This window comes from Bufo bufo, chromosome 4, assembly GCF_905171765.1.
Source record: "Bufo bufo chromosome 4, aBufBuf1.1, whole genome shotgun sequence".
Taxonomy (NCBI): Eukaryota; Metazoa; Chordata; class Amphibia; order Anura; family Bufonidae; genus Bufo; species Bufo bufo.
Window position 1 is genome coordinate 463,464,021 of NC_053392.1, and position 16,662 is coordinate 463,480,682.

A 16,662-nucleotide genomic window follows, 5' to 3' on the forward strand; every position below is an offset into this window, starting at 1 on the left:
TATGACAACCGGAGAGACGGATCCGTTCTTGCAATGCATTTGTGAGACAGATCCGCATCCGGATCCGTCTACAAATGCTGTCCGTTTGTATGCAGATTGCCTGATCCGGCAGGCAGTTCCGGCGACGGAACTGCTTGCCGGATCACTCTGCCGCAAGTGTGAAAGTAGCCTAACATGCTTATACAAAACTTTTCTTAAATATTCTCAAATCCATAGGAATTGACTAATAGTGTACCATTCTACAAGTATGGGAAATAGCTGGAACTTTGTGTAATCCCTGTGTTTTTTAGGTTGTTACTTTTTTAAACATTTCCGGTTTAAATTCAGATTTTGGTCCTTTCAGTTCTGGTAAGTTTATGAAGATATGCACATGTAATGTTAGGCGGGCTATGGACACTTTTGGGGACATTTTTTATGATTCCATTTTACTCATTTTGGGCTAAAATATTTTTTTAATTGGTCTTTATTAAAAATATTCAGCTGCTATTGAGATAGGGTTAAAAAAATCTGACTGTTTGCAGAGAATCACTTGTCAGTCCTGTCAACTAACGGCTCATGTCAAGTCTTATCTCTGTTCTCCTGACCTCATAAAAACTCATGTAAGCCATATTCTTGTAAGAGTTTAGCTATAATGAGTCTTTATGAGGTCAGAGATGAGGCTTCACATGAGCCATCAGCTGATGGAACTCAGGAGTGGCAGCCTGCAAATAGACAGATTTTTTAACCCTTGTATCTCAAAGATGGCTGAACATGTTTAATAAAGACTAATTGAAAAAAAAAGGATTTTTAGCCCAAAATAAGTAAAATGCAAATCATAAAAGAAAATTTCCCTGATGGTCTCCATAGCCTTTAGGTGGTGCGTATGAACTCTGCACACGTTGAACTTTTATTTTTAGGTGTGGTGCATATAACTTTCTGCTTGGTTCACACTTTTAACCACTAATATCAACTTTTATGCAATTTTTTTATTTTATTTTTTAAATTACTATTTATTGCAAAATTGCATGATGGTGTGTGTGTGTATAAGGCCTCATGCACACGTTGTTGTGTTCCGTTCCGCAAAATGGGGTTCCGTTGTTCCGTGATCCGTTTTTGCTTCCGTGTGTCTTCCTTTATTTTTAGAGGATCACCAGACATAAAGGAAAGTAAAAAAAAAAATCTACCGTAAGACAGGTTTGCCATGCAAATGATAGCAAAAAAAAAACGGCGCGGACGCGCGGGACAATCTTATGTGCCTTCGTGTTTTTTAGCGGTTCCATTGACTTGAATGGGTCCGCAAACCGTTTTCCGCAAAAATAATAGGACAGGTTATATTTTTTTGACGGACTGGAACCATGGATCACGGACGACAAACGGTGCATTAGCCGAGTTTTCAACGGACCCATTGAAAGTCAATGGGTCCGCAGAAAATCACGAAAAACAGAACAACGGACACGGAATAAAACAACGGTCGTGTGCATGAAGCCTAAAGTGCATAGTTACATTTTGACAATGTGCCAAATGTCTACTTTCAAAAAATGTACTGTTATGGGAGAAGTTAGTATACATTTGTATTTTGTAAGTTAGAATTCATTTGTACATGTCAATGGCATGCAAAATTCTCAAAATCCGTGGAAGCAAATTTAAACCATCTGTCTTCCACAGTGTCACGGACGTACCGAGACATACGGACATCCCCTCGACAGTGAGTGGCAGGAGATCTTTGAGACTGGCAACACGTGGTTTCATTTGACATGTTTACCTTGTGGATCAATAGGCGTTGTTTCTGGTACTGGCCACACCCTTAACCTCCAGGTGTTGCTATTTTGGTAATTTAACTTTCCCTATTTATAGTTGTTTCTCCCACAATGTTGTGCGGTTTATATCTTCAGTTGAACTTGTAGATAGCTGGTGTTTGGATCTCGGCTGAGTTCTTGGTGCTGCCATAGCTTCTCGGAAGTTACGTGTTACCTTTCCCTTTGTATTTTGGCTTTTCTGTGTGTTGCATTTCTTTGTTGATTTGTATTAGGCCTTAGGGAGACTTCAGTTCATCCTTCCTTTTGGAGGAACAGGATGTCTCTTTCCTGTCATTAGTACCAGGGTCCTTTAGGGTTACATAGAACTTTAGGTATTCCTGTGTACGAACTCACCTACCTCTACAGTCTGTTCATACTGGTAGTCAGTCAGGGCTTTCATTAGGGTTTTTACTAGGAAGTGTCTATCTTCCTTCCCTAGTTTTCAGGCCTATTTTAATTTTTCCTTTCCTTCCAATGTTCGTTGTGGAGTTTCCCTCCCACACTAGAGCGTGACACATGGAGGACTATGTCAAGGAGAAAGACCCATGCAGTGGCCGCTATATTCAAGCCGAATAGTCCAGATAGGCATTTAATGCCTATCTGGACTATTAAGTAAGGTACAGTAAGGATATGTGCATCTCTATGGGTACTGTATTATGGCTCTATACAAAATAGAGCCAAAATAGAGCCATAATAAGGAGTCAAAATCCAAAAGAGAAAAAGTATAATAAAAATATCTAGAAATGCATGAATCTAAAAAAAATCTTAAAATAATTATTTCAACTGAGAATTCAGCATGCCACTTTATGCTAAATTCTAATCACACGGAAAGGAAACTCACTGTACCAAGAGCTCATTAAGTGAACCCAAATGTCACCAAAAGACTTAAAAGGGAATCTACAGAATTCCTCTGCTTTGTGACTCAGTGCCTTTGATAAATCTTGATACTTTTTCAGGTTGTTAACTCAAAGGCATAGTTCAAAGAAAGTAAATTTTTTCTCCATTCATATAAATCCTCCTTCTGTACGAAACATTTGTAGTCATGAAGATGAAAGCCTTGAGGGTCCTGAAATGTTTGACGCCGATGACCTACAGAAGATGTTTTTGCTCCTACAGCTGTTATCCCAACAAATAGCTATTAAGAATTGTGTAGTGCTGTGTACATGACCCCAACAGAGCAAGTGTATTCATCTGCATACGAATGTGCTGACCTCTGACATACAGAAGAAATGTATTCCTAAGGTGTCAGAAGGGCCATGCTGTTCCAAGGATCACCCATTGTTCTCTGGACAGCTTTAGAGTTTGTCTTTAAGAGATATGTTTATCAGGATCAGCAGGAAGTACATTACTCAGCATATAGTGTCATTTAAAAGTAAAAAAACTAAATGGGGAATTTTGAGAAAATGGAATCCCCCTAGATCCATAGAAGTCAAACAGAAATTGTCTAGAACTTAAAGGGGTTATCCCATCAGGACAGCCCCTTCTGAAATCCCCTCTGAGCCGATGACATCACCTGGTAAAGTTGCATCAGGACACACATTTTTTTTTTTTGCAGCCACCGCATTGAAAATATAGTATAGCATGGAGGCCGTTCAAATGAATTTGTGACGTTCAATACATAATCAGTCACTCTTAAAATGCGAGATGCACTTTGTTAGCAGGCCTCTTCCCAATAGCGAGTGTTTCAAGTGTGGGAATGCCCCTTAATATCCATATACCATAATGGAAACAATCTATTTATTGTACCCATAGGCATTTGGTCAACCTCATTAGTATTCGCTCAACTGTCTCAACTATGGCTAGAATTCAGCCAATGAAATGGAAAATGTAAGGATATACAGTACCTGACTAGGCATGATGACAGTATGTACACTAAACTTGTACTATGGACATGTTATTACTAATTATATCAGTCGTGGTCAACCCAACACATAGGAGGAAGCCTCCAGTGCATTTAATGGCACCATCAAAGGGCCACAAATTACATTCAGCCAGAGCTGGGACAAGAGTTAAGTACACACATACACATATCACTATTTTAAACAGCTGTCTTTGTGGCTTGCATTTTCTCCATATATTTCATTTTACCTAAACATGAGTTTGAATTTTATTTAAAAAAAAAAATGCTTCCCCCCACATGATCCCCCAATCAGGGAAGCTATCAATGGTGATGATGCTTACCTAGCATAGGGTTAGGGTTTGTTGTGTGGAGAGTTAAAGCGTATTACATACAGTTTGAACTATTATGTACAGTTAAAGGGAGTCTGTCAGCAGTTTTCACCATGCAAAACTGCTGAAGTGTTAAGTAGGGACTGGGCAAAGCAGGACAAACATACTACTTGTGAAGCTTTTATTATAAGCAGTAGTGTTTATTGGGTCTGCATTGAGCTGTTTGTGTAGCCCCTGTCCTGCTCTGAATGACACTGAGCTGGTACAGCACACACTAAGTAACAGGGGTTATCTGGGTATAAATCTTTCCCTTTCCCTGTGCTTCCCTTGCCAGGCCCTGCAACTTACTAATGTACTTGCACTTCTTTTTCTGTCTCGCTCCGGAGATCGGGAGAGTGGTCACGTGACTGCGCCCCCTGTGGACTCTGACATCATAACCAGGCCTCTCGTCTGTCAGAATGGAGACAGCAAGGGGATGATGGGGGGTGTGGTAGGTGGAGTTTTTGGCCCAGGGAAGGGTGTAGTAGGCATTTACATTCTTGCCTCATCTAGCAGCACACAGCACTATGGGAAGTGTTGTGGCTGCAGCTCATCTACACCCACAACCTGGAAGTTCAGCTTGTAAACAATTGAGCGCAGCAGGAGAATGGAGATTGAAGTGAAGACTTAGGAAAAGTTCACAGCTACACTAGTGTGCTCTATATGAGACTAGATGAGGTTTACACAATTAAATAACATTGTTTAGGATCCCACAAAACCTTTAACTAAACGTAAACTCAGCAGGTAGAGCAAGTGTTAAAGTGACACCAATTTATCATTCCCCTGGGGGCATATGATGCAGCCCGGCCTGCCACTGTGGTTTATAGTGTTATACCTGCCTGTAACCATGATTTAAAAAAGTATCAGTAAACAGTATTGTCATTATTCCATTCTTGTTATTCTTTATGTGTATACACTGCGTGCAGAATTATTAGGCAAATGAGTATTTTGACCACATCATCCTCTTTATGCATGTTGTCTTACTCCAAGCTGTATAGGCTCGAAAGCCTACTACCAATTAAGCATATTAGGTGATGTGCATCTCTGTAATGAGAAGGGGTGTGGTCTAATGACATCAACACCCTATATTAGGTGTGCATAATTATTAGGCAACTTCCTTTCCTTTGGCAAAATGGGTCAAAAGAAGGACTTGACAGGCTCAGAAAAGTCAAAAATAGTGAGATATCTTGCAGAGGGATGCAGCACTCTTAAAGTTGCAAAGCTTCTGAAGCGTGATCATCGAACAATCAAGCGTTTCATTCAAAATAGTCAACAGGGTCGCAAGAAGCGTGTGGAAAAACCAAGGCGCAAAATAACTGCCCATGAACTTAGAAAAGTCAAGCGTGCAGCTGCCAAGATGCCACCAGTTTGGCCATATTTCAGAGCTGCAACATCACTGGAGTGCCCAAAAGCACAAGGTGTGCAATACTCAGAGACATGGCCAAGGTAAGAAAGGCTGAAAGACGACCACCACTGAACAAGACACACAAGCTGAAACGTCAAGACTGGGCCAAGAAATATCTCAAGACTGATTTTTCTAAGGTTTTAGAGTCTTGATGGGCCAGATGGATGGGCCCGTGGCAGCATTGGTAAAGGGCAGAGAGCTCCAGTCCGACTCAGACGCCAGCAAGGTGGAGGTGGAGTACTGGTTTGGGCTGGTATCATCAAAGATGAGCTTGTGGGGCCTTTTCGGGTTGAGGATGGAGTCAAGCTCAACTCCCAGTCCTACTGCCAGTTTCTGGAAGACACCTTCTTCAAGCAGTGGTACAGGAAGAAGTCTGCATCCTTCAAGAAAAACATGATTTTCATGCAGGACAATACTCCATCACACGCGTCCAAGTACTCCACAGCGTGGCTGGCAAGAAAGGGTATAAAAGAAGAAAATCTAATGACATGGCCTCCTTGTTCACCTGATCTGAACCCCATTGAGAACCTGTGGTCCATCATCAAATGTGAGATTTACAAGGAGGGAAAACAGTACACCTCTCTGAACAGTGTCTGGGAGGCTGTGGTTGCTGCTGCACGCAATGTTCATGGTGAACAGATCAAAACACTGACAGAATCCATGGATGGCAGGCTTTTGAGTGTCCTTGCAAAGAAAGGTGGCTATATTGGTCACTGATTTGTTTTTGTATGTCAGAAATGTATATTTGTGAATGTTGAGATGTTATATTGGTTTCACTGGTAAAAATAAATAATTGAAATGGGTATATATTTGTTTTTTGTTAAGTTGCCTAATAATTATGCACAGTAATAGTCACCTGCACACACAGATATCCCCCTAAAATAGCTAAAACTAAAAACAAACTAAAAACTACTTCCAAAGATATTCAGCTTTGATATTAATGAGTTTTTTGGGTTCATTGAGAACATGGTTGTTGTTCAATAATAAAATTAATCCTCAAAAATACAACTTGCCTAATAATTCTGCACTCCCTGTACGTGTATATATATACAGTACAGACCAAAAGTTTGGACACACCTTCTCATTCAAAGAGTTTTCTTTATTTTCATGACTATGAAAATTGTAGATTCACACTGAAGGCATCAAAACTATGAATTAACACATGTGGAATTATATACATAACAAACAAGTGTGAAACAACAGAAAATGTCATATTCTAGGTTCTTCAAAGTAGCCACCTTTTGCTTTGTTTACCTCTTTGCACACTCTTGGCATTCTCTTGATGAGCTTCAAGAGGTAGTCCCCTGAAATGGTTTTCACTTCACAGGTGTGCCCTGTCAGGTTTAATAAGTGGTATTTCTTGCCTTATAAATGGGGTTGGGACCATCAGTGGCGTTGAGGAGAAGTCAGGTGGATACACAGCTGATAGTCCTACTGAATAGACTGTTAGAATTTGTATTATGGCAAGAAAAAAGCAGCTAAGTAAAGAAAAACGAGTGGCCATCATTACTTTAAGAAACGAATGTCAGTCAGTCAGCCGAAAAATTGGGAAAACTTTGAAAGTAAGGGCTATTTGACCATGAAGGAGAGTGATGGGGTGCTGCGCCAGATGACCTGGCCTCCACAGTCACCGGACCGGAACCCAATCGAGATGGTTTGGGGTGAGCTGGACCGCAGAGTGAAGGCAAAAGGGCCAACAAGTGCTAAGCATCTCTTGGAACTCCTTCAAGACTGTTGGAAGACCATTTCAGGGGACTACCTCTTGAAGCTCATAAAGAGAATGCCATGAGTGTGCAAAGCAGTAATCAAAGCAAAAGGTGGCTACTTTGAAGAACCTAGAATATGACATATTTTCAGTTGTTTCACACTTGTTTGCTATGTATATAATTCCACATGTGTTAATTCATAGTTTTGATGCCTTCATAGTCATGAAAAAAAAGAAAACTCTTTGAATGAGAAGGTGTGTCCAAACTTTTGGTCTGTACTGTATATATATATATATATATATATATATATATATATATATATATATATATATATATTGTGACAGGACCAGGGGGAAAGTGGTAGAAAGAGTCTACATTTCACCTAGGTTCCTATCTTAGGCCTCATGCACACGACCGTTGTTTTGGTCTGCATCCGAGACTCAGTTTTTGCGGCTTGGATGCGGACCCATTGATTTCAATGGGGCCGCAAAAGATGCGGACAGCACTCTGTGTGCTGTCCGCATCCGTTGCTCCGTTCCGTGGTCCGCAAAGAAAATATAACCTGTCCTATTCTTGTCCGTTTTGCGGACAAGAATAGGCAGTTATATCAATGGCTGTCCGTGCTGTTCCGCAAATTGCGGAACACACACGGACGCCATCCGTGTTTTGTGGATCCGCAATTTGCGGACCGCAAAACACACAACGGTCGTGTGCATGAGGCCTTATACAGTCTAAATAGCAGCCAGGGAGTTGACGCAGCAAGGAAAACTAGGTTTTCTGTTTGTAAGGGTTATCAAAAACCTGGTTAGAAGGGCCTCGCTGCTTGGAGCAGGGAGAGTTGGGTGGGTCCTTGCTCCAATTAGCCACTCCAGGTATTTGTGGTAACTGTGGCTAATCACCTGAGAGCCTGGGTGTGCTATAAAGTGCAGACAGCTCACTAGCTGATGGCCTCTGCTCCTGGGAAAGCTCTGATGTGAGTACAAAAAAAAAAAAAAAAAAAGCAACTGTGTGTTTTGTTTATGGTGCTGGGTACAAGGCTCAGTTTACTTTAGGTAGTAACTGCTTGAAGTCTAGAGGTAGTGGCCAGACGACCAGGGTTTTCTTTTATTTTGTACTGTTTTGTTTAATACTTTTGTCGGCAAAAGCCAATAAAACTGGATGAGGCCAGTTGCACCATTCTTGCTTGGACTGGACTGTGTTTTGTGTGCCAACAGCTATCCTAGGAGATGGTGATCCTGTGAGCTAATCCCGTTACAATATATATCTGTATCTATATATTACATATATACACCTTTGTGATGTATATTTAATAAAGTGTATTCAGTGTTAAAAAAATAAAATAAAAACAATGTCTATGGGTTTTTTATGATCTTAAAAGGGGTTGCTCACCTTTGGATGATTTCCTGCCAGATTCCCCACATTATAAAGAGGAGACAGGAGGGTTGGAAGGTGTACCACTCAATACAACCTATTCCAATAACCTAAAGCGAGCGCCAGTGCACTATAGGTAATTGGGTTCTAATTATGGGGTTTGTGAACCCTATTACCTATAGTGCACTGGCGCTCGCTTTGGGTTATTGGAAGAGGTTGTATTGGGTGGTACCCCACCACTTTCCAACCCTCCTGTCTCCTCTTTATACTGTCTACACATGCAGACAACTTGTCCTGTCAGAAAGGCCCCTGAAGGTGAACAACCCCATGACTTTAGATAATTTTTTTCCATTTTTTAACGCCTCTTATAATCATATAGGTACGAGGCATGGAGTGTAAAGCTACTATACCAAACAATTTTGAAATTCACAAAATAGCCAATGGTCTCTCTTACCTGGTCTCTAATCTGGTTACTGGTTGCTGACGTTAGGTATTTATGTTCTAGATACCAGGCTCTTTCATTGTAAATCAACTTTGTTCCATAAAGCAGGCAAAACTGAAACATAAAAATAAGCTTGGTAAGTAAACCATCAGCAAGCGGCAATCTTCTATAATATGCACTACCATATTGTAGGATACTACCTGTGGGTCCGACATATCATCTTAGTCAAACATCTTGCATTTCTACCTTAAAGTTCAAACAACTCACCTCATCTACTTGATCGCGCTGTCTTCCATCTTCCAACAGCAGGACCTGCAAAAGGACCTGCGATGAAGTCGCAGCGCTCACCACGTAGTGAGCGCGGTGACGTCATGGCAGGTCCTGCTGAAAGAAGGAAGAAGACACTGCGGCAGCGTGATCAAGTGGATGAGGCGAGTTGTTTTTCATCCCTAAATTGCCATACTCTTACATTCTTTCTTAAGAATGCTATTATTTTCAGCTATAACCATGTTATAACGGAAAATAATAAAATTACCCGAACACAGAACCCGACCAGTAAAAAAGTCTGAAGTCTGCAGTTCGGGTTGGCTCATCCCTATTCATAGGTTCTTCTAGATATTTGACTATTGGACATTTGTCAACTTCTTTAGTTTCTGGCAAACAAAGACTTTCAAGGATAATAGGATCAGAGTAAGATGGATGCAAGGTTAGAATATATTAGAAATTCAGTCTCATACGTGCTAGAAAACTTTTAGTCAATTAACTATCATGAAGTATAAAGGGGAGTAAGTTTTCCTTATGCATAATAATGTTTGGAGGTTGTCACATAACGAGAACTTTTAACCAAGTAAGAATTGAAAAGTGCATTAATGATGTAATCTGTGTGTAAGCATTAAAAGCTATGTACTGCGGCACACTGCGGCAAACTTGAATTGTAATACTAATTATTGCTTTGTTCTCTGGGGTATAAAAGATTATGTTTGGGGACATAAAACAAGAACTGTCATTTGCCATTTCTTCTACACATGTTCATCTACGTCATATACCATATTCTGCCTGACTTTTATACTATTCTGTGCTGTCTTGCTGCTCTTGTCTCTGAATAAATGTAAGAATTTTTCCAAGAAGAAGTCGTCTCAAGATGTCTTGTGTTGCTGTGAACAGTTTCTAACACCTATAGGCCCATGCAAATTATCACATCCATAGGGGGCTGCTGTCAGGTTAAAATAGCTGAGTAGCTTAGGTTTCCCTTTCCTTTAGAACCTAGAAAATACATTTTACCAGATACCTGACAACTTCAAAATGGCAACTGTAAGGGGAGTATAGCTGTGTTTCTTTCTCACTTTGGGGAACTGTATGTGATAAGGACTTTGAAAGGTGGAGGGGGCAAATCTGGAGATGACACATTGCGGCAGCATATCAGGCAAGATGTGTACATCACGTTGATTAACCCTATAATTTCAACAATATGGTAAGCTGCACCCTCTCCATCAAAAGATACCAAACTCACACAGATGTCTGCTCCTGACAGCTTCCCCTTTAGGCACACGTGTACATGTGGGTGATCTGTCATGTGTGAGTGGTGAAGACAGCCTTCAGACTCACTAGTGCTGAAAAGGGAGTCCAAGAGTTACGGTAAATAATTTCATTACACTATTTGTAATGTATAACATATCAATCTTAAGGTGGCGATACACATTGTGCAGAAGGATGTTGAACAAATGATCATCTGCTGAACAACCATTTCACAGATGCATCCATATACGTTTTAGCCCAGCCTGGAAATTACATCAATTGAAACTGGCCGCACATTATCCTTGACAAATAGAAGGGCAATAATCTCTCTTTGAATGAAAGATCTTTAAGCAGATAAAAAAAACATTGCAGCAATGAGGGCCTGTCAATGCTTGGCTAAATGCTTCTTCGTTCAATGTTAAATTTCACCTAACAGACAATCATTTTGGGGCCTCGCAACTCTCCCGCCATTGGCTGATGTTGGGGAAGATAAGGATCAGACACATTGCATTTTAACTGTATGATTATTTCGTTCTCCGGGACATAATCCCCTGCCAGACGTGTCTTACAGCAAGATTCCTCCCCTCTCCCCATTCACTATGTATGCATGCTGGGCATAGCCGAGCATGCATGTATACGTGAGGATCGGGAGAGACAGCTGTTGGCCAAACAAGCATTCGGACGATAGTTATCTGATGTGTATGACCAGCTTTAGTAAAGGCTCCTTATCTGATTGGAAAGATGGAGGGGCAACATGTGAGCCCTTACAGGTGTGCTTTTAAGGGTTTAAAGTTCTTATTGCTGACCTTCTTGTATCTGTAAAGAGAAATCTATAAAACATTTATGTACTGTACATGTTATGTACTTTGTCATTCCAAGCAACAAAGATCACCATCTCAATGAACCTGCACTAAGGAAATAAAGGACGTTCAGGACACGCCACCACCAAGATTAAAAGATCCAACTGAAGGGTGGAAATAGCAATGAGAATTTTAACGGAAAGCACAAAACATTCTGAAATAAGACAACAACAATGCATGAAACAGAAAGACTTCATTGTCTTTTACATTAGAATATGCAATGTGAGATCATCACGCTATGCAGGATTAACGTAGAGTGATTCACTTCCTTTTGTTTGTTCTCAGCCTGGAAGCAACTAGACAAGGATTTACACAAAGAAATGGAGGCTGGCAGCAAAGCGACTCAACTAGTGCAAGTATTTAGGGGGCGGCAAATCTTTAGATCACAAGGTGGTGATAGAATTGCTAAACATTGCTAATATCTCACAAGTAATCCTAAACATTCAGAAGGTAGAACACATTTCTAGGGACCTTTGAAGGTACTGATGTAAAAAAAAAATGAAAATCAGATATCATATAGTATACAAAGCCAGAACCAGTCCTGTAGCTCATATGGCCCATTCATTGCTACAATCTTTCTTCTAGGCTTATCTCAGGCGGGCAGCTCAGGGGGCGTGTGTAACCAAGAACGTGCTGCAACCAATGAATCTGCATGGGGAAGAACGACAGCAGCAGCGATCACTCATCCCCATACAGAGAAGATGATTGTTGCTGTAAAAGCAGCTATCACCTGTTAATTCCCCAAAATTGCATGTTCATTGGCCGTTGTAGGGGTACGGCCACATGGTGCGGTCGTGACGCAGCTGTGATTTGGTCGTGCAGCTTTTCTATGTTCTGATAAATGCAAAAAATGATGGATTTTGTTATTATCATTACAATTCAAATCTAGCTATACAGAACCGAATCACATGCTTGAAACTTGTAAACAAATATATGTTCATGACTGTCAACCCACTCACTTTCAGTGAACCACTTTGCTAATTTAACTCATTGTGCTCCTACTAGCAAAAGTTATCGCTTAAGAACTGTAAATGCCATCATGTTTCTACATGTATGACTGTAACCAGTGCAAGGAAACTGATAAACATATATACATATAATTTATGTTTAGAATGAGTGAAACTCCAGTTCAGTTCTTCATTCTGAAATACAAACAGAAATGTAAAAAGTATCTATCTATCTATCTATCTATCTATCTAGTGTATCTAGGTTGTCTATCTCTATTTTTATATATATCTCTATGTCTATCTCATCTCTATATCGCTCTATCTATCTATCTATCTATCTATCTATCTATCTATCTATCTATCTATCTATCTATCTATCTATCTATCTATCTAATATCCAGCATCAGACTGGTATTCATTGGGCACACCAGATGAAATTATTCTTGGGCAGGGGCGTAACGATCGCGGTCGCAGGGAGTGCGACTGCGACCGGGCCCGGCGGGGGGAGGGGGCCCGCTGTACTAACATGTAATGAAGCGCTGTGAAGGGGCCCGGCATGAAGTACAGTGACAATGCCGGGCCCCGTCAGGGCGCTCCATTACATGTTTAATATGAGGCAAGGTGGGGGAGGTTTGCGCAGAGAGGGGGAGGAGGAAGAGGGGGGACGCGCGCACTCACTCACATACACTCGGCCCGGCAGTTCTTGTCACTGCCGGGCTGTCTCCAGATCATCAGTGAAGCAGGAGCTCTAGCGCTCCCTCTGCTGGCCGCACATCGGGCTGCTGGCTGTGGGAGGAGCTCTGAAGGCCCGGGAAACTGCCTTTAGTACAGCCAGCAGCGCGATGTGAGTGTGGCAGCGCAACATCAGGGAAGAGGGTAAGTATGTGTTTTTTTTTTATTTTCCTAACACTGCAGACTGGGGGCAAAGGGGAAGGGGGGGGGGGTTGATGGGCACAACTAGAGTGAGGGGGCACAAAAGTGGGCATCTCTACTGAGGGGGCACCTAATCTGCCATAACTACTGTGAGGGGGGCACATAATCTGGCATAACCACTGTGAGGGGCACATATGTGGGCATATCTAATGTGAGGGGCACATAATCTGGCATAACCACTGTAGGGGGGCACATATCTGGCATAACTACTGTGAGGGGGGCACATATAAAGGCATAACTATGAGATGGCACATATAAAGGCATAACTACTGTGAGGGGGGCACATAATCTGGCATAACCACTGTGAGGGGCACATATGTGGGCATATTTAATGTGAGGGGCACATAATATGGCATAACCACTGTAGGGGGCACATATCTGGTCATAACTACTGTGAGGGGCACATAGTCTGGCATAACTACTGTGAGGGGGAACATATCTGGCCATATCCACTGTGAGGGGCACATATCTGGGCATAACTACTGTGAGTGGGCACATATCTGGGCATAACCACTGTGAGCGGGCACATATCTGGGCATATCCACTGTGAGGGGCACATATCTGGGCATATCCACTGTGAGGGGCACATATCTGGCATAAATACCGTGAGGGGGCATATATTTGGCATAACTACTGTGACAGGAACAAAGGTGGGCATAACTGCTGTGAGGGGCCACAAGAAGGACATAACTTTTGTGAAGGGACCACAAGGTGGGCTTAATTACTGTGAAAGGCCACAAGATGGGCATTACTACTGTGAGGGGCCACAATGTGGACATTAGTACTGTGTGGTAGCACTTAGGGGAAATGTCCTAAATTACCCTGCTATACATTGGCATAGCTCAGTCTACCAGGCCAGCAGAGCGCCCCCAGCTGGTAGTTTCACAGGGGTAGTCACCATCCCTTCCTTATGTGATTATTCTTTTTTTTTCTATCACCACAGGGACCTTGTTCTGGATCCAGCGGACATCACACCGACGCCAGCGACACCCTGGATGAGGTAGGACCAGATTTTATTAGGACTGGGTGAGGGTAGCCATGCATTGGGCTCTTTCACACGAGCGGATCCCGTGTGGCTAATCTGCTGTGTGAAAGAGAGCCAAGCCCCGCTCCGGACAGCAGAGACACCGAGCAGTAACATGATTGATAATGCTCCATGCCTCTCTATGATCGTTTTGCTACAAAATCACGGTGACCACTTTATCTCCCTGTGATTTTTTAGTAAAAAGGTCACAGAGAGGCACGGAGCATTATCAATCGCGTTACTGCTCCGTGTCTCTGCTGTCCGGAATGGGGCTTGGCCCTCATTCACGCAGCGGACTAGCCACACAGGAAAGCCATTAGTAAGAAAATCTGCCGCTTCTTTATAAAAATCGGGGGGTAGGGGGGCCCCGATACAAAGTTTGCACTGGGGCCCATAACACTCTAGTTACGCCACTGTTCTTGGGGCCTGACCCCCATCATCAATAATGTCTAATAGGTTTTGAATCATACAGATCTAGACTCTACTGAACTCCTAAAACCATTCTAGTTGATTGGCTTCTCACTGTGACCAGTACTTCTGGGAACTACTGTAGTTGACACTGTTATGGGGGTACGGTGGTTGGTGCTGTTATGTGAAACTTATGGTGCACTGTGTCTGATGCTTTTATTAGAGCAATGGGATTGCTGTTATAGTGGCTTGAACTATAATAGGATATAGTGGCATTGAGGTTGGCATACTATGAGTGAACTAAGGCTACCACTGCACACTTGGTTACCCTATTATATGCTTGCATTAGGAACCTATACAACTCCCCAGGTAATTTACACAACCCATCAGTTAACCTACATTTACCCCTAAAAAACAGTTATCTATTTTCTCTCCACAATGGATATTGTGGAGATTAGCTGTACAAATGGTAGGCAGTCGGCAGGATTGGATGCAACATAAGGGTTTTATTGGAAAAAAACACAACTCAAATTTGGTCCAACACGACGGCTTGGCTTCAGCCCATCAAAGTTCAGTCACATAAAGCACTTGTCTTCAGCCCTCATGTGTCATATAACAGTTCAATTGTTAAACAGGCAAAATACAGGAGTCACCTTTGTGCAGAATCTTGTCTTTTCCCTTCTCAGGAACACTGTGGAGAGGAATGCTCCTAAGTCCTCTGCAGACCAACACCAAACACATACTGACAGTGTGTCTTTTAAATTAGCTTCCAGCTGGGTGAGGTGGTAACACAGGAGATGGAGTATGGGAGTGACCTTCCCACCCAAACTCTTCAGTCACTCCTAAATCCCGGACCCAAGTTCCAGCTACCACAAACTCAGCAATCTAACATCACTGGTTGCCATTTACCTCCGGGATTTACATCACTGAGAGCAGCAGCCTCAGTGACACATACTTGCCATCAATAACCTTACCCTTTAGATGCTTACATATCCCCCCCCTCTGCCCAAGGCCAGGGGACTGGGCACTTGACCCTGATAGACAGTAAATCCTTGACAAGGCATCAGCATTAACATGAAGCTTCCCTGCCCTGTGCTCTACCACAAAATTAAAGTCCTGCAACTCCAGGAACCACCGTGTTACCCTTGCATTGTTTCCTTTATTTCGGCACATCCATTTTAAAGGGGCATGGTCAGATACCAAGCGGAACTTCCTACCTGCCAAATAGTACCTCAAAGCCACGAGGGCCCACTTTATTGCCAAACACTCCCTCTCCACTATTGAGTAGTTTCTCTCACAGGAGGTGAGTTTTCTACTCAAATATATGATGGGGTGTTCTTCCCCATTTACCTCTTGTGACATTACTGCCCCTAAACCAACCTCTGAGGCATCGGTCTGGACAATAAACTCTTTTGAGAAGTCTGGTGCGATCAGCACAGGCTGACTGCATAGGGCTTTTTTAAGGTCCTGAAACGCCTTTTCTGTCTCTTGAGACCACTGGACCATTACTGACTTTCTCCCTTTCGTGAGGTCTGTTAATGGTGCTGCAATGGAGGCAAAGTTCGGGACAAATCTGCGGTAATAGCCAACAATCCCCAAGAACGCCTTCACCTGTTTTTTTGTCCGAGGCTGTGGCCACTTCTGAATTGCCTCCACTTTGTTTACCTGTGGTCTTATTGTGCCCTTACCTACAATATACCCCAGATAGCGAGCCTCCTCTAACCCAATAGCGCACTTCTCCGGGTTAGCAGTAAAGCCAGCTTTCCTGAGGGAATCCAGTACGGCCTGTACCTTACCTAGATGGGATTCCCAGTCCGTGCTAAAGACCACGATATCGTCTAAGTATGCTGCTGCGTACCTTTTATGGGGGCCCAAGACCCTGTCCATCGCTCTCTGGAAAGTTGCGGGTGCCCCTTGTAACCCAAAGGGCATCCTGGTATATTGAAAGAGCCCGTCTGGGGTGGAGAAGGCAGTCTTTTCCTTTGCCTCCTCTGATAGGGGAATCTGCCAGTACCCCTTGGTGAGGTCAAGTGTGGTAATATACCTAGCTGGTCCCAACCTTTCAATT

At 42.5% G+C, this 16,662-nt stretch overlaps 1 protein-coding gene across 1 annotated transcript in view; it reads right to left on the minus strand.

Annotated features, from left to right (window-relative positions):
* The window catches only part of ACOXL (acyl-CoA oxidase like), a 625,524-nt gene that overhangs the window by 102,820 nt on the left and 506,042 nt on the right, over nucleotides 1-16,662 (minus strand). The window contains 1 exon segment of the mRNA XM_040429469.1: nucleotides 8,920-9,021. Coding sequence (XP_040285403.1) covers nucleotides 8,920-9,021 — 102 coding nt within the window.